The 18,819-nt window shown below is 37.1% G+C and overlaps 1 protein-coding gene across 1 annotated transcript in view; it reads left to right on the forward strand.

The window, feature by feature from the left end:
- LOC123240239 (calmodulin-binding transcription activator 1-like) overlaps window positions 1–11,365 on the forward strand; it is a 71,143-nt gene extending 59,778 nt beyond the window's left edge. The window contains exons 12-13 of the mRNA XM_044667661.1: window positions 3,019–3,049; window positions 11,094–11,365. Of these exons, the coding sequence (XP_044523596.1) occupies window positions 3,019–3,049; window positions 11,094–11,126 (64 nt within the window). The 3' untranslated portion in view covers window positions 11,127–11,365. The remainder of the gene's footprint in view (window positions 1–3,018; window positions 3,050–11,093) is intronic.
- The last annotated feature ends 7,454 nt before the right edge of the window (window positions 11,366–18,819 follow it).

Consider the following 18,819-nt stretch of genomic DNA (forward strand, 5'->3'; position numbering starts at 1 on the left):
GCCAAACTAACTAAATCCATAGTTTCCATTTAATCCTTTGTTCTACACTACTCATGTCCTCCATTCACACAAACTAATTTTACTCTCTGAACTGTACACCAAAGTAGAAAACAAGTGGATTTCTCAAATCTCCAAGGAAAAGATTCCATTAAAGATTTCCATTATAGAACAATGATTTCTGTGAAATAGTTGCTATATTGTTGCCCTCTGCTGGAAAGAATGCCTGACTTGCTCTTGGTCAAAGTTGATTGTCTGATGAGCTTGGGAGAAATTACATCAAACGGAAGAGGGAGGTAAGAAGCATAGCTTAGATTATTGGGAGGTTCTTAACCACTGGGGGGAAAACTGGTATATAACAAGAATACTGTACCCCCAAAAAAGCTAGGGAGATACAATATCCCATCTTCTATAGTAGTTTCTCTTTATTTCCCCAAATCTAGAAATTCCTTTGGAGGTCTAGGGATGTATACTTGGTTTGTACCAGAAAGAAATACTTCATTTTATTGCCTTTACATAAAATTCCTTTCTTTGAGTATTCCTGATAAACATTAACGTCTCAGAACCAATCTGAGACGGGTAGTTCAGTGACTGTCTTGGGCATAGGTGTGTATTTGACTTTTCTCACAAAGTAGTATGTTTCTCGGAATGTCAGAATCTTGGTTTTCCTATGATGTATGAAGCCAGTCTTTCTGGAAGGCACTTAGATCTCAACATATTCTAATGCAGAATTTGTTCTCAGTCATTCAAAGATTGGTTTTTTCCTATTGTTTTCTATGTAGGATAACTGTGATATAATAGTGGATCTTTTCTCTCATCGTATAGAGTGTGAGACATCCAAATGAAAGAATAATTAAAATAAGGCACCAATGACAATCCTCTGAAATGCAAAAAAATCCTGAAGTGACCTTTTAAAGACTCATATTTAAGGCCAAGTATAACCATAAAATAGCCACTTCAGTTGTACCCTATGCAAAAAATAAATCTCATTAGTTTATAGTCATACCATACATGTAGCATTCAATAAAGTAATTAATAACCAAATAGGATAACATTTTTTCTTTGCTTGATGAAAATGTTGTGGTCTTTCGTGTTTCAGCCTCTCATGGCTGTTTAAGCCCCCTTCTTTTCCTTCTCCTACTTGTTATGTATCAAATCCACCTGGGCTGGGGTGGAAGGCTCTACAACAGAGGTCGGCAACCTGTTTGGCCATGAGAGCCATAAACGCCACATATTTTAAAATGTAATTTCGTGAGAGCCGTACAGTGCTCACAGTGCGCGCTCCTATAACAGCGCCTGAAAAAAAAATGGACTTTATGGCTCCTACAGAAAGAGCCATACGTTGCTGACCCCTACTCTACAAGCATAAAGCATCTTAGAATTATATATGCACTTCTAAATATCTGAGTCAGATGCAAATTTTTTAAATTACCTTAACACAACAATCAGAATTTTCATATTCTGAATTTGCAGTTTTTCTTCATTTAATCCAATTTCATCTTTTCAGTATCAGCACAGTTGATCTTTCTTCATTAAAGATCACAAATCAAAATTTAATCATAACCATTATTCAGGTTCCATTCTGCCAAATCTGCCCTCCATACCTTGGCCTTGTTAAGTTGAGTGATTCTGGTGTCAGAATATAAACCGTGTGGAAGACAAAAGTGCTGGGCTTGGACTCAGGAAGACCCATGTTTAAATCCTGACTCAGTCATTTAATACAGCTGTGGGACCTGGACAAATCACCTAACTTTTCTTGGTCTCCATTTCTTCCTCTGTAAAAGGAAGAGGTTAGACTAAATGCCTCTCAGGTCTTCTTCCACTTTTAATCTATCATTTTATAATCTAGGAACCTTTAAATAGCTTTAAAAATAGAGAGGTTGTGCCCAAAATAGGTAGAATGGACCTCATATACACATACCCTTGCCCCCCTTCCTCTCTCTCTCTCTCCCTCACTCTCCTCCTCTCTCTATCTCCTTTTTGAATTATCTTTCTATTAGAAAGGTAAGATGACATAATGACTAGAGAACCAGCTTTAGGTCTAGCAACATCTGGGTGCAAATCCCATCTCTAACACATGCTGGCTTTGTGATCCTAACCAAATAACCAACTCTCTTAGCAACCCTAGTCACTTTCTAAGAATGTAAGTTGAAGAGAGGTGCTGACCTTCATTGACAGAGGGAATTTCCTCAGCCAGGAGATCCCTAAACCAGTCTCTATCCTTTTCTATATACAAATGAGGAAGAATTCCAGAGTATTTTTTTCTCTTTTATATTTAGATCTTAACTTGTAATAATGTCACAGGAAATCTAATTACCATGGGTTTCTAAACTTCTCTGTTTAGAATGGAAAGCAATTCCAATATTTCCAAAACCTTTGATGTTTATCATATTTAATACTACTCCTGGTATATATTTTGTGCTGCTCTTTGAATAATCAAGATATTACTTATTTAGAGCCAAGAAAATTTGGAATCAGATTTAACAACCCATGAAATACAATCCCCCATTTATGATGATTCTTGAAATCTGGAGAAATCTCAAAAATTTATCCAAACTCATTATTGGAAGTCAAATTAAAATGTTTGTTCCTCCTTGGTTACAGGGCCATTTCATGTATTTTGGAAGAAAGTGCTATGTTTATCACTTCTTACAAAGTCTTCCTAAAATATGGAACAATCTGACAATACAAAGAAAAAGGCAAAAGAGTTTAAAATAGTTTCAAAAACTTAAGAAGTAGCAGTCCTGTCTGATTTCCAGTGTTTACTACTAGCTCCATTTTATTTAAACCTCTGATGCACACTGAGTAACATATAAAGACCAAAACATATTTCATGCAGATTTTTTTAAAGCACTTGCAGAATTTCCACCTCATTCTCATTCTTGCCACCACTCTCTTTTTTTTCCTCCCCAGAAAACAAAGCCACTCAGTCTTCTTTTTGTCTAACTAAAGCTATTTGTAAGGTTTCTGTTATGACATTTGTATGCTAATAGCTGTTTGGTATTGTTTTACTGTCTAAAGCCCTCTGGCGGACCATAGGCTGTACAAAAGGGTGAGTTTAGCTGCCTGCTAGCCAGTTTCTCTCTCTTCCATTTTAAATACTTTGCTTTCTGCTTGCTTGCATGGGGCTGCAGCCTAGGTATGCTAGTAAGTTTCACATCAATTAATTATATGAAATGAGATCAAATAAAAAACTAACCCTACTGCAATTACTAACACTACTGTTTTATACAACAGGAAAAAAATCACATGCAGTAGATAATTATAAATGCATGAATACATATGTAGGACCTTCCTTCTGAAGCCACCGCTGGGCATGCTTAGAAAGTGGTGGGAGGAACCTTCAGTATAAAAATGGCTGATGTTACAAGTTTGGAACTTGAATGGGTCTGCACTAAAACAAAAAGTACCAAAAAAGCACTATGAGAGTAATGTTTTGTTATAAAAACTTTTTCACCTGAACATACTTAGTAAGCTAATAACTTCTTAGAAAATTCTAAAGCAAGAAACTACTTTGGGGCAACTAGATAATTTTTTTGTTGACTTATTTATTACCCAGAATTATTTTGGCCAAAATAAGTCCTCCCCATTAGCTGGTTTCTGAAGTTTCATTTTCTAAATATCTCATTTCTCTACTACTTGAGGTGAGTCAATACTCCTAGCTTAGATGCTCTTTTAAATGCAGCTTCCTAATAATTGGAATTCTAGTTACAAAATCATAAATGAAATAAGCCTCCAGCATTTAAATTCGAACATTGAATTAAAAGGAATGTCACACATAGCAGACTTGAGTAACTATGCCTCATATGACTAAATGTCCTACACTGCCCCAAGGAGGATAAAGACCAATAAAATTTATATTTTAATGAATTCAGTAATACACAGGATTAGCTACAGAGAGGAAGAACAATTGCTTTAAAAATCATTGTCACAATGTTCCTGAAATGCTGGATGGCAATATGGTCTTTATTCTGAGAGAACTGGAATACGAAATGAAATGAATATACAATGTGACTTAAGTCTTTTTAAGTCAAGACTCAAGTCAAAAACTTGAATTTCATTTCCCATTAGAAAACTGGCTTTACTCCTTAGAAATGACAGGTCACCTTTCTTCTCTGGGCCTCAGTGACCTATTATATTAAAAAATATGAGGGCTCAAGCAGGTCACCCATTGTCTCTTCCAGCCCTACTACCAGGATCCTATGATTAACTTGATGAATGAAATCTTTTCTTCCTTTTGCCTACAGAGAAATGGATGGATTTAAAATATCAAAGTGGAATTCTATCAACTAATAGCTACATTGTTTTCTTTTCTCAAATGAACTCACTAGTTATTTACCCAGTCATTTAAGCACTTAATGGAGAAAGGGCAACAATCCTTAAAATCTTAAGACTGTTCAAATCTATGGAGAAAGTTTATCATTATTTATATCCTAATCAATTTATTTGAGATTAGGCCTCCAAATCTCACCCAGGCTGGAAGTATATTGGCCATTCATTGGCCTGATACCAATACTGATTGGTAGGAAAGCTTTAACCTGCTCCATTTTTCCTACCTGGATCAGTGTGCTGCTACTTGACTGCCTTCAGAGCTCTCACCATACTACTGCATAGTCATTCATCTCCTCCTGCAGCTCAGAACTTCTGAACTCAAGTGATCCACCAGCCTCAGCCTCCCCCATGAGCAGGGATAAAGCTGTGGGCCACCATCCCCAGATATGTCCTAGATTTTTAAATATGTAACTTAAATTCCTTTTTTCCTGAAATTCCAGACTAAGGTTCATACAAGTTAGGCATAGAGATGCTAGAAGCTCTGAGGGAACTAATACTTCATCCAATGAAAGGTCTTTACCAATATATTCACCTGAATTTTAGTTCTCTGATAAGTTGCCCAATGTAATGTTAATTTTATGTTAAATTTTAGTTTCTGGGAATATTATCACAAATTCAGGGGGGGGGGTTCTCAAAAAGTGAAATCCCATGCCACAGCTTTCATAAAAGTAATTTGGAACTAATCATTCCTTCTCCCCTTCATACCCCAAAGTTTCGATTCTTCATTTATTCAGAATAACTGGAATATGAGAATTCTGTTTTAGGAATAGGAATTATAATTATGTTTGTAATCATAATAATTAACTATTATGTTGACTATTTTAGATCAGCTCAGAAATGGGAAGTTTTGGGTTATGTGTAGGAAAGTTGGCTTAATATATTGAAAAAAGAAGAAAAATCAAAGTGAAATTTCTCTCTCTCCCATATTGTCTTATTACACACAAACACACATAATTTAAAAGGACTCCAAAAGAACACATGCATGCTTCAGTATTCAACTGAATTAATACTGACAATAACTTGTATCTTGCATGATACATGCAATTAAAATAGCCTGCTGTGAGGAGTCAGCATCTCAATACGGTGGTTGCTTATGCATTTTTGAAGCTTGCTAGTCTCTGGTATGTTAACTCTCTTTAAGAATGAATATTCTAGATATGATTATCAATATCAATGAAAGCTCCTTCCTTAGTCTCCTTAGTGCCTGCTGCATTCTGTTGCGAGTTCCAGAAACACTCATGCATGGTATCTTGGAGTTTCATAGCATCAATCATGCCTTGGAATCCATAGGTAGTTTAAGAGATGGGAGAAGAGGAGATCTTAGTATTAAGATACTTTCTAGAATAGTAATCTCTGCCTAAGCACGTAAGTTGAGGAATAACTTACATTCAGGGCTTGGACTGGTTACCACTGAGATCTCCTCTCTCTTCAATCACAGCAAGCTAGATGATCTTGCTAACAGTTCCCAGGTTGGAACTACAGTTGGAGGCAGGGCATTCTGTGTGTGAAGGATTCATATCTCTGGAGTTTTCATCTGAAAATAATATCATTTACAAAATATGCCTACTATTAGAAATGTAATATTGATATCCTGAAAAATATGAAAGAATGAAATGTCAGGGTATTTGATTGGTAGACCACTTCAGATTGTGCTGTTAGAGGTTACCTATAAAAGACACCTCCTGCCCATCATCAGAATGCCGCCATAGTAGGTCCAAGAAGGCTAACTTCAAAAGCATGGAACCTCCAGAAAGAATCCTCTTTTCATCATGTTTCTAGTTCTCAGATGGGAAGGTTAAGCAAACACACCAAATGCTATTTTTCTCGCCTGACCCTTTTCCACTCAGCTTTTCCTTTCAATGGCTGTTTCCAACTTTATTAGCCAGTGACTCAAAATTGTTTCTAATAGGGAAAGTTATTTCTCTTAATATCGGATTTAAAGGTTAACCTGCTAAATTAAGACTTGAATTTCACTGTTAATTTTTTAAGAGTTTATCTTAGAAAGTATGCTAAACAATTTAAAGCAAGAAGTGTTAGGAGGGGGTGGGGCAAGAGTAATCTAAAGAGATTATAGATGTCTATGAGCCTACTTTCCACTTAGATTTAAGCACATTATTCTAACTTTTTAAAAGTAACAAATTCTGAGACTCATAGCAGGAAAAAACAAGATGCAGACAAGAAACATGTGGGGGAAAATAAGAGTAAATAATCTACATTACACAGCCATCTTTATCCTGAATGTATCGAGGCTGCAGTTGGCCTGAAAAATACCACTCCTTTTCTAGAGAGAGAAATCATTTCCCTAATTCCTTTTCCCTTCAACACATATCCCTTCAGAAATTTCTCTGGTGTTAGCAAATATTCACAAGGAAAAAATCTTAAAGACTACTCTCTCTGAAAAGCAAACACCAAACCAATTCCTGTCTTCCCTTAATATTCTAGCAGCAGGGGATACAGGTTTATTTGAGTCAACCCTGTGAACTGTTAGCCTAGTTATCCTGATGGATTTTCAACAAAGTTGGGTCCAAAAGTCCTGCTAAAACAAAGGGACCATATAAAGCAAGTACCAGCAATAGGTTGCAGCAGGGGGTGGAAATTAAAATGCATTTTAATAATGGCTTTAAAAACACCAAAGCTTTCCCTATGTTTGACCTTGGTTCTGAAAATGTATCTATCTGTGCCAGCTGCTGCCATCCACTATGGTAAGTATTGACTTCTGCACCTGACCAATCAGAGAAGCCATATCTTTAAGAGGTCATTCTCCAAACCCAGTGGATTAATCCTTTAACATGCATCCATTTTCCTCTGTGATAATTCTTTAACAATATCTCTAAAAATACATAATGAGTTGAGGAAACAATATTCCAAGCTGATATTGTGTCACCGTTCTTCTCATAGTTACATTTGGGACATAACAAGAAGCATATTAACAGATTCTCAGTGGCCCAACTTACTGAATAAAGAACAAGAATTGAATATGGGATGTGTCATCATGGGTACAATTAAGAGCTCCAAAGTAATTTTGTTTCGCTTACCTCTTGCAGGGACTGAATATTTTTGGAACACAGAGGTGTGTGTTAAATTGCAGAGAGCATGCTCTGGGGTATCATTCTTATTGGGCCTTTCTGTCTTTTTTTTGCAACCCAAATGAGATTTCTGGAAAATGGCAAGATCTCCCTTTTCCTAAATTTCCCACAAGCCATTTCAGCTCTAAAAGCAACAGGTAACTGACTTAGAAAGCCACATAAGGCTGCCCTACACATACTGACGTCCAGCATTGCAAGAACCTATCTGCTGAAACTCACTGACTCATTAAACATTTCTCTGGCTGAGCATTACTGAGTAGATGTAATGAAGCAGCTTTGCCTTATGCTTAAACCATGAAGCCATTATTTGCTCCAAGTCTCTTAACTAGGCCGTCTCCATTTGTTCATAAGTTATCATTGGACGTCTGACGGAAGTAACACGACGTGGGCTTTGTGCTGGCTTTCAGTGCTGTTGCTTACCACATCACTTCAGTACATTATGATGCAACATTGTCGGATAAGACTGTGACAAAAAAATCCCAACTGTGTGATCATTTTCTGTTTAGAAATCTTAGGAGGTTAAGAAAATGGTTACAGTTCAAAAAGTCTTACTGTCCTAAGTAATCACCTCCACTCAAAACTGGTATGTCGGGGCAAGGGCCAAAAAGCTCACCAGGGTAAGCTCCCGTGCCTGGTTCGGCTGTCCTGCTGTTTTCCAGTAGTAGTACAGTTCAGAAACATAACCAAGTTGCCTTTAACTCTTATATTGTCATGTATCTGCAGAGACTATTCTCTTGTAAATTCAAGATCTTTGAGGAAGGCTGCATTGCACAGGAGTACTGTTGGTTCTGTTTCGACAATGTCTGCTGGAATGCAGTTATGAGAGCCACAACAATTTCTGTAAACGAACTGGGGTGTTAACTTTGTTAATTAACATTGGCTAGTTAATAAGATTTTCACAATGGGCACTAGTGGGTAATGAGAGTTTTTATAGTGGTAATTCCCTGCTGGAACCTTTAGATGACCAGTTACAAAGTAGAAAAATCTAGGCAAAACTTTGTTTTTGTCTAATTGGTACACCTTAACTGAACACCCCCCTGTCCCTCCACCCACCCCCACCCCCATCAACTGGCTGGTTGTTTTGGTGTCATATGGACACATCATTAAGAGAAAAGCAAAAACAGCAGTGTGTGAAAACTTATACCAAAATTAAGCTCCTTTTTAGCAAGCTCTTTAAGAATTACAGGGAAAAAAATGCATTTTGAATTATGTCTACTGGAAATCTAAGGAAAATTCAGTAAATTTATAGTCAGAACTCCAAATTAGTATCCTTAAACTCCTCTGAAACATATATTAGCTTATCTTACATCCAGATCACCTCTTTCATGGAATTTGGATGTAGGCCAAGGCAAAAAAATACTTTAGGAATGAGTTGAACAGTTTTAAAAGATAATTTTTTAAACCTATTCTTAGTTACTCTTAGAACTATGACTCATAATATTTTAGAAAAAAAAATAGGATCGAAAAGGACTGATTTTCCCAGTTTTCCAATTCTACAACACCTATTCTGACAATCCACCTTACATAGAGAGTAAGACTCCCCATTCATTAGCCACTTTCTGGGTCTCTTAGGGAAGCCAAATTATCACAGCCTGGTAGTAAATCTTCACCATCTCTTCCCTTTATAGTTCCCAATCCTATCTGCCCTTCTTCTGGGAAAGGAGAGTAGCTACTAGTGACTTGAAATCAGTAGAGCTGGGCTTGAATTCTGATTGTGACATTTACTCAGGTTTGATTGTAAGCAAGTCACCCCCTCTAAGCCTCAGTTTCCTCATCTATGATAATAGAGTCAATATAAGCTCTACCTCCCAGGATTGTACAAATAAAGCATTTTGTACAGGTTTAAGAGTTATATGTGAGATATCAAGTCACAAATTGAATTAAATATCCTGTGGCTTCTAAAGAATTTAATAGTCACCAGTTTCAAATTTGGGGGTCAAACATCTGGGGTCATGAACTTCTATAACCTTAACTGAACACGGGCAGTCTATTGCTGGGCCTTTCTGGTTTGACAAGACCTGTCAGATTTGGTGCTCTGCTGACACCCTTTATGAGGCCGTACACTAAGAGTCAGATTTTAGCAGACAAATTTAAATATATTTTTCACAATAGTATTTTCTCTTGGAAAAGCCTGGCATTCAGATAGATTTTTAAAATCCGCACACTCAAGTCCTATTACAAATTATAGAATCATATTACTAGTGTTTTCTTTCTTTTTATCCTCTCTTTTATGCCATTTAAATGATAAAGAAACAAGAAATATAAAACATTTTAAAATCCTACTACATTTCTGAAAAGTGATCTTTGAATAGCTGTACTTTAAGCAAACCTGATGTTAAAAAAAAGACTTACAAAACTGAAAATTATGAAAGATTAATGATAGGATTACTCTAAATGGTGGGCTTCCCTGTGTATTTTTAAATGATTCCATTTATAAAATTTTAAATTCAACTAAAACTTTTTAAAAGTTACTCTGGTACTGTTCCTTCCTATTTTGTTGTAACCTATCTTTGAGCTTTGGGGAAAATGACTAAGGTATCTTTAAGTATGAGAAAAGAGGATACTAAAAGCTATTAGACCATGGAAAAGGGAGAGATACTACTAATTAACAAAATCTCAGCTTTTCCACCTATATAACATATAGCTATGACTTCACTTCAAGAAAACCATATGCACAAACACCCACATTTAGAATCAAAGAATTGGAAAGGACCTAGAGATCATCTAATCCAATCCCATTTTATAGATGAGGAAACTGAGGCCCAGAAAGATAACTGCAAAATAGTAAAATTAAGGGTTAAGAATACAAATTTCAAAAGGAATCTTTACATACTTTCTTTCCATAACATTCTGGTGTGTTTAAAATATTTCAGCTGAAAAAAATCACTGTAAGAGAACTTGGAGAATCCATTGGTTAGAGGTAAATTAAGATTGTGAAGTTATATAGATTTAAACGAAGCCACAAATTCATTTCCATTCAATTTACTAAAGCCCTAATATGCAAGACACTATGCTAGATGATGTTTACCTATAATGCACACCAAAAAATAACATTATACAATGATGAGACCAGGTTCAAGATTTTAACAAAATCAGAAAAAGTCCATCACTGAACATTAGTTTAGTACATAAAAGCTGAATAAATGGCTCATTCAATTTCCCCAACTTATGTAACTAAGAAGGTGTAACTATGTAGGACAACTTCATGGGATTTTGAGGCATTGATGTTGGTCAATCAAACCAGTTAGAAAGAGCTGCTGGTTCTGTTTTTCCAGTTTCAACACATTACTCTCCTCTCTGATGTAATAATGAAATCTGGTTTTGTTGTGTTCCTAGAATATGAAATCAAAGCAGCACCTGATGAAAGTTAGAGCATTCATAACCATAGAATCATTAATTAGCCTACGAAACATTTCTTCCTTCTCAATGTCTTTTTCTTACTTTCTAGCAGTTCAGAGGTCCCCCTGCGTCTACCCTCTCTAACAAATGCTTTTTTTTCCTTTTTTTTCTCTCTCTCTCTCTCTCTTTTTTTTTTTTTTTTTTTTTTTTTTTTTTATTTTTTTTGCCATTGACTCTCTGCCATGCCTTGGGGTGTGCTTCATAATAGAAGGGATGGTTAGGAGAGTCTTTCTTCCATTGGAAGTAGTGACACTACAAAGCAGTCTCTTGTTTTTTCAGAGTGAAAGAATTGAAAAAGGCCAAGGAACTTGAAGACCCGCAGCAGCAGCAGCAGCATCCCGTAGCAATGTGACATTGCTTTTCAGACTGTTTTCATTTTCTGTTTTTAGCAGAGACATGCAACAACAAAACAAAACACACACAAAAAAAAAAAAAAAAAAAAAAACACCACTGCAGTTTTCAGAAGCTCAACTGCAGGATTTTAACAGTAATGTTTTGGTCATTGCATTTGCACTTTCATGGACAACTTTTAATTTGTTCAGCAAGACATCTTGGAACTCAATCTTCTGTTGGATCATGGGAGAACAAGACACCAGGAGGAATCTGTGAGAGGCTTCCTTCTCTCAGAAAGAAACGGTTATCCTCATCTAGGGCTGTATTCAAACATCGTGTGGAACTGGACAAATATTATACCAAAAATATAGTTAAGAAAAGGTGGGAATGCACGAGCAACAGAGAAAATGCTATTCCTGCACCTGTCAATCATTTCCAAGAAGCTGAATCTTTGGGATTCTCGGTGGAGGGCTTAGATCGTACAAATCTTTATTGGGTCCGTGTGTTCTCATTTCCTTTGCTCTTCTGTCTTTTATTTTTTTTTTTTTACTTTAATCTCTCTACAGCACACTTAATGCAACTTTTTAAATCTGCAGGTTTTTAATGTCTTGTGGAAATTTGCAGAGGGGTGGATGTGTGAGGCAAACGGGTAATGCATGAGAAATAAGGAAGTACAGCTTAAGGAAGTTTGAAAGTTTTGTGTGTGTGTGTGTGTTTTTTTCCTAGAACCTGCGAAGTATATCAGTCATCATGTCCTTTTTCTCATGTCCAGCACTTTATTTTTTGCCTTACTTTCATGGGAGATGAAAGTTATGTAGAATAATTAGTAAAGCATGTAGCTTTTTTTTAGTAACCTTGGAAAATCTTAGTCATTCTGAGGAACCATTAACATTGCCTGGACATTATGCCACTTAAAAGATCAGTGTGGTGCTGCGTTCTGGCCAGTAAATTCCATATTTTGGCGATATTTCATCAAAACTGAGCAGTTTCTGTATATATAGAAGGTAGAAATGGAAAATGAGAAATACTATTTGAAAGGGATTATATTGATTAATTACTAAATATTTTATTCACAAAGGGTCAATAACATGGCAAGATAAAATTATTATTTGTATAGTTTTGTCTGAATGAGCGAGAAAAGTGTGGATGTATTGTTTGTACATATTGTATATATTAAAACAGAGATATGTGCATGAATTCAAGAAAAAAAGAAATGAAAAAAAGCAAAGCATTAGTGGCTATGGTCTGTAAAATGAAACAAAAACTTTATTTCACTATAAGAGTACTTTATTTTAAATGTTCTTTAGAAGAACATTTTGCTAAAGCATGACTAAACTGCAAAAAAATAAAAGAGCTACTGTATTTAGACTTAGGAAAAAAGGCAGAGTAACATTACTAAAAAAAAAAATTTAAAAAAAGGATATGTTTACATTTAATTTTGGCTACCAGGAGTTTATTTAATTTTATTTTAACTTTTTTTGCCAATGGTGCCAAGTAATGTGAATGCTAATATTGCTTAAGAAAATTAAGTTAATTTTGCAAAGCAGATAATCATAAGAAAAACCAGTATATAGCTTAACACCATCCACTCACTCCAATAAAGAACACTTAGAATGAACATAAACTGAAAAAAGAAATAGTCTGAAAGTAGAAAAATACGTTTCACATTTTCATATCTCCTGCTGGAAGTCAGAAAATGTAATAAAAATTGCACAAAAAATTTAAAAACTTAAAATTAAAATAATGCAAACTGGTCTTGTAGGGGTGTCATGGTATATTACTATTTCCACATAATGAGGAGCCAAAGAAATCAGATACATAAAAAAAAAATAGAAACTACTAATGTTAAATTAAGGGAGGGTAAGTTAGTATTTGCTGATACCAGTTTAAAATTTCCAAGCTTAAGTCTGAAGATCAGTTGGTGTAAAGTTTATGACAATTAGTTTTGTTTTTACTTGATTTTGGCCATCAACTGTAAGTTAAAACTCAAGGCTTGTTGTGAAGCCTAAAAATATTCACAAATAAGATGATTTTAAACTGGTGTCTTTGGAAGGAAGGTAAATACAAAAGGATTGGGGTAAAAACTGGGGTCAGTGCTCTTGGTGCCTTTTCTATAATTGTACTTGTTTTTTAATTACTTCCTTTCACTGCCAACCTTGAATTACTGTACAGTATATGTCTTACTGCTCGTGATCAGCTCTGACAACAGTGACAGTCCCACAACAAACAGCCACCTGTACATTTGTAAACTGACCTAACTCAATTTTTTTTAAGTGTGTGGCTCATGCTGCAGCTGTTGCTGTCCCAAAATATCTATTATTTTACAAAATTGGGCCTGTAGGAGAACATTTGAGTATTATACACTCATACACATATACATAATTGCACACACAAATGGGAATAGAATGTGAAGGCCAGATCTTTTGAAATGTCCTGTATTAATACTGAAAGAATTTAGATATGTTTATTCCATTTGTTATAATGTAAAGAACGGATCTTTTTAACAAGAGTAATGACCTCAGTGGATGTTTTAACCCTCACATTTCTACAAAAAAAAAGTTTCACATACATTATTAGATGGGCAAGACAGAAGACTCAGTAAGATATAGAAATATTTAATGTTACTCTTCCAACTCAGAGGGTCATTGGGGAGGGAAGAGAAAGTAGGTTTAATGCCTACTGAAATAACCCACCTATATAACATTGACCACTGAGTTTGTTCAAAATGCACTTCCACTGAAATAATGCATTTCTGATCGCCCTTTTCTTGGTTGTGGATCATAGTTTTGAGTATAAGATGATAGGTAAGCGCAGCTTTCTTGGATAATCTGAATTCCCAAGTGCCAGGAGTAGGATTTCATTATAAAAATTAATAGCTAATATTATTCTGTCTCCTGAAAATTTAATTGCTATTATTACACATTTGAAATCAGCTGTACTGTGTGAACGAAATAAAGACTATAACATGAACCCCCTCTATGGTTGCACGGTCGCTTATGGCAGTTCCACACAGTAGTTGGCGCCCAACGGGGGGTCCCCAAGACTTGCATGTAAAACTAGTCTAGATGTCTCCTTTTTGTAAGTTTTATTTTTGTAATTGTGCATGTAAAGCATCACTGAATCAATGGATCTGTTGAAGAACTCAGCTGCTGGAACCATGCAAAATGTTTTGAATTGCCCTTAAAATATGGAAAATGTTTTCTGAATGCTTTATATTCTTTCTGCTGTAAATTAAAAATGAAGAAAATTTCCCCATACTACGTGTCAGTGTAATTTGTTCTTAATTTAAATTTTTTGGCCATTTAAAACCAGAGTACATTTTGCTTAACTTCACATCTTTTCAAGCATATTCTCTTAAAAAACAAAGTTTGGGTACACCATCTACCTCTAATAAACATAATTCATACAGGATCTCCAATGTATATCTCAGGAATGTTCTACTCAACTTGAAAATAATAACTACTTGAAGGAGTTAAATTAGAAAGAAATCATTTAAAATATTTGAATTTAAAATATCAGACAGAAAATGATGTTACTATGAAGTCTGAGTCACTAGTGACACTCTTCCAAGCTGATTAGAATTCTACAGGGCTCCTCTCCATTCTCACTGCCAGCATCCTTGTGCAGGCCCTTTTCACCTTTCCACATGGATTACTGCAACAATATCCTAGCTAGTTTCTCCCTCAAGAGCCTTTTCCCACTTAGAATCTATTCTGCTTCAACCCGGGATTTCATTAACGTCATACAGTTTCCCTCCACAGATGCATATCATAACTCTACTGCTTCCAAGAATGGTTATGGACACATATAAAAATCATCATCTTCATAGGACAGGCAGTAATGTAATCCTGGACCACTTCCAAGACTGATATGAATTACAAAGATTTGGGGCATCACTTTCAACCAAGTTGAGGTGTAAAGATTCACAATGGGGGGCAGCAGGATGGCTCAGTGGATTGAGAGCCAGGCCTAGAGACGGGAGGTCCTAGGTTCAAATCTGGCCTCAGACACTTCCTAGTTGTGTGACCCTGGGCAAGTCACTTGACCCCATTGCCTAGCTCTCTTCTGCCTTGGAGCCATTACACAGTATTGACTCCAAGACGGAAGGTAAGGTTTTTTTAAAAAAAAGATTCACAATGCTATTTTAACAACTGGCTCCCTTGCCAGGATCCAGTACACCCGTGCCCTCTGGCCAACCTGGGGATAAGCCTCTCCAAATTTAGGACTGGTACCAGTCTCAAGGGCAGTATTCAGAGCTTTTCTGATTTGAGAGAGCCTGCCTAAACTTCATTCACACAGCTTTCAGGAACCCACAACCAAGATTCAAGAACTTTTAGTGAAAGATCTTCCTTTAAAATTGCATTTATCAAGTCACTCCCCTGCTCACAAACCTCTATATAGCTCCCTGTTGCCAACTAAGATTCAAATTATTCTGCTCAGCTTTGAGATCCACAATCTGTCCTTATGCAGTCTTATTCATTTCCCCTACACGTATTCTCTATTCTTTGCCAAGGGTCCTCACTATCCTTTGCCCATTTGTTCTTCTCTACCTTTGCTCACAAGGTTCTAAATACTTTTACTCCCCTCTGCTTATTCAATTTCTGCCTGTAGTTCCAATATAGGTTTCATCTTACCAGAGCAGCCTTCTTTAAGTACTATTGCTCAACCTGAGCTAACAGAACTCACTCCCTTTTCCTAACTTCTATTGCTGTTAAGAGTTAATACTGAAACAGTTAAAATAAAATAAGCTGAGACACAGTTCCAAGCACAATCAATTTATTAGTAAAGCATGTGTTTACCAATCAACAGGATCTCAGTTTCCTTAGCAAATTCAAGACCCCAAATGCAGGAGAAAGTTCTCTTTATGGGTTTTTGGGAAGTACAGAACAAAGAACAGAGCTTCATAAACAGGTAACAAATTACAAGAGCTCAACATCATGAATAATGAAATCAATGTGATTGGCTAAAGAGCTGAGGAGTGGAGCACAATATGCCTGGTTGGAGATTGGGAATGAGGGTCTAGCAACAGTGACTAAGAAATGTTCCTTGTTTGAATCCATCAGCAAGGTTAGAGACAGTGGACTAGATTTCTTTGGAGAGCAAGCTAGACATTCTTGCAGGGATAGATACTAGACCAGACTCCCCTGGCATCTACCAGCAAAGAGGCATCTATACCAAGGACAGTTGATTTTCTTTAAGCAAGAATAGAACAATGATTAGCAAAACTGATTTTTAAGCTTAACTCACTGCAGACAAACTGAATTTCTAAACTAAGTTCAGAGACGAAGTAACCATGACTTAGGCAGTTACAGGACAAAATCAATCAGTCTACAAACAGGATCAATTAAATGATACAGAATCAATCTGATTTCAGATCAACACTTGTTTTCTTACTAAATAGTTGCAGAGCCTTCAATCAGATATTCCCTGAGAGTATCTCAAGTCTTTGTCCTTTCTTCACACAGCCTGGACACAATTCTCCAATGATCAGCCCAGCCCAGCATGTCCTGGCCATGGGCAAGATCTATGCTCAGGAAATACCTGAGAAATACCTAAGGAAATAACTGAACCATAGAAGACAGCATTTTAAGCTTTAAGGAACCATCTTGAGCAAAAAGGGTCAGCAAAATGGCTGGAGGGCCAAATCCACTTACCAAGAGGGCTAAGAATTGTTCTTATGTTTTAAAATATAAGAACTTTGGTTGGCTGGAGAGTCCTAGAAGAGCCCATAGGTTTGTGAATGAGAAAATCTCTGACCTCCCTTTATGATTAGCTTTATGGTTATTTTAGTATTAGCAATTTTCTTATTAGCAGTTGTCCTGACTGTTCAAGATATGATTCTAGTTAATGTTCTTGACCTGAATTTTTTGCAGTCACTTAGCTTATGCTAACCTTAGATTGGGATGAGTGACACTCTTTCTGAACACAAATGCTAGATTTGGCTCTTCTGAGTATCGAAAGTGCAAGACAATCTAAAATTGATACGTTACCACCCATAATGACCTTTTAACCTTATAGCATCCTTCTTTTTCAGCTGATATAGCAAGATTTTCCTCTTATTGCATTGTTTCTATCTATGCTTGATGCATGGTATTTCTGTCATTCATTGTTCTTGGAGCTTAACTTTTTGGGTATAAAGGAAGTCCAATCACAAGGCTCAGGGCCTTTGGTCTTGAACAGACTGGCTTTATGGTGAGAGTGGTCCTCTCTCAATAAACATTTCTTTTTTACTTAAAGACTTTGTTTCTTTTATTGGTGTTTCTTCTGATCAATAATTTTCACCACAGGTTCTAGACCCCTAATATAGACTAATCCCTTCATTTTTATTTAGAGAAATTTTAGATTCAGATTGAGAAAATTTAGATTCAGATGGTTAATATTACTTGCCCAGTCATACAAAGAAATAACTAAGAGAGCCAGGGTTCCAATCCAAATCTTCTAGCAGGGAAACCAGCCTTAAGTTTTGATTGGTGAAGAGATACTCAGCTCCAAATTGAACTTTACTTTTTGACTCAACAGAAATGCACATGTTACACACTTAACCTTAGCTCTGACTTGTCCATTTAAGAATTATTTGGGGGGGGGGGGGAAGCATAGTGGACTTTAAAAAAATTTTTTTAAACCTTTACCTTCCGTTTTAGAATCAATTATCATTTATTGATTCCAAGGCAGAAGGGCTCAGTTAAATGTCTTGCTCAGGGTCACAGTTAAGCAGTATTTGAGTCCAGATTTTAAACTGTGCCTGCTCAGGGAACTCACATTCTATTAAAATAGCATGTATGGAGAGGGAAAGCCAAACTCATTTTATCTATCTGGAAGTACTTTTAGTTTTCATAAATATCTTCTAAGCAATTGGGATTAAGTGACTTGCACAGGATAATACAGCTAGGAATTGTCGCGTTTCTACATCAGATAAACTCGTTTCTACATCAAAAAAAGTCTATTTCTCACTCAATTTTAATGTAAAGTTTAAATGCTCGCTGACTTGTTGGGGGTAGAATGGGGAGGTTCTTGGACCCCACGAATAAAGGGACAGAAGGACCTCAGTATAATTCACCTTGCAGCCTAAGAGATAAGGGCTTGGTGAGGAAACTGCGCATGCGCACAAAGGGCCCGGCTTTACCTGCTTCTTCCCGCCCCCACCCCCAATTCACAGGTGAGAGCTGGGGCTGGAATTGGGTGCCGCCCCACCCTCACTTACCCTGACTACTTCCTTCCCCCCCGCTAGGCCCACGGTCGGTCCCCGTGGTTTCCTACAAATGCCCAAAGCATCTCAACCAGAGGAGAAAAAAAGAAAGCTGAGGGAGAGACTTGCCCTAGCGGAATAGGGAAAGCGAGGAGTGGGAGGCGGTACAAGAAGTGGCCATCTCCGCTCTCGCTCTCCCTCTTCCTCTTCGCTGCCAGGAAGAGAGCCTCGTGCGGCGGCAGCGCCCGTTGAGTTCGTTGAAGTCCGTTAGTCAGAATGCGCACGCTCGCCGGAGAGTGTGCACGCTCCCCTCAGCCCCCGCCCTTCCTGACTTCCTCAGTGAGGGGTGGACCCGCGGGCGCGCGCGAGCGTACTAGTCGGCTTCCTTCTCGCGCGCGGGCGGATGTGCGGACGTATGTACGCACGCCTCGCCTCTAAGCTCCGCCCCCTCCAGGCTGTCCGTCACCAGCCGCGCCCAGCCCGCCA

The sequence above is a fragment of the Gracilinanus agilis genome, chromosome 3 (assembly GCF_016433145.1).
Source record: "Gracilinanus agilis isolate LMUSP501 chromosome 3, AgileGrace, whole genome shotgun sequence".
NCBI classification, from domain to species: Eukaryota; Metazoa; Chordata; class Mammalia; order Didelphimorphia; family Didelphidae; genus Gracilinanus; species Gracilinanus agilis.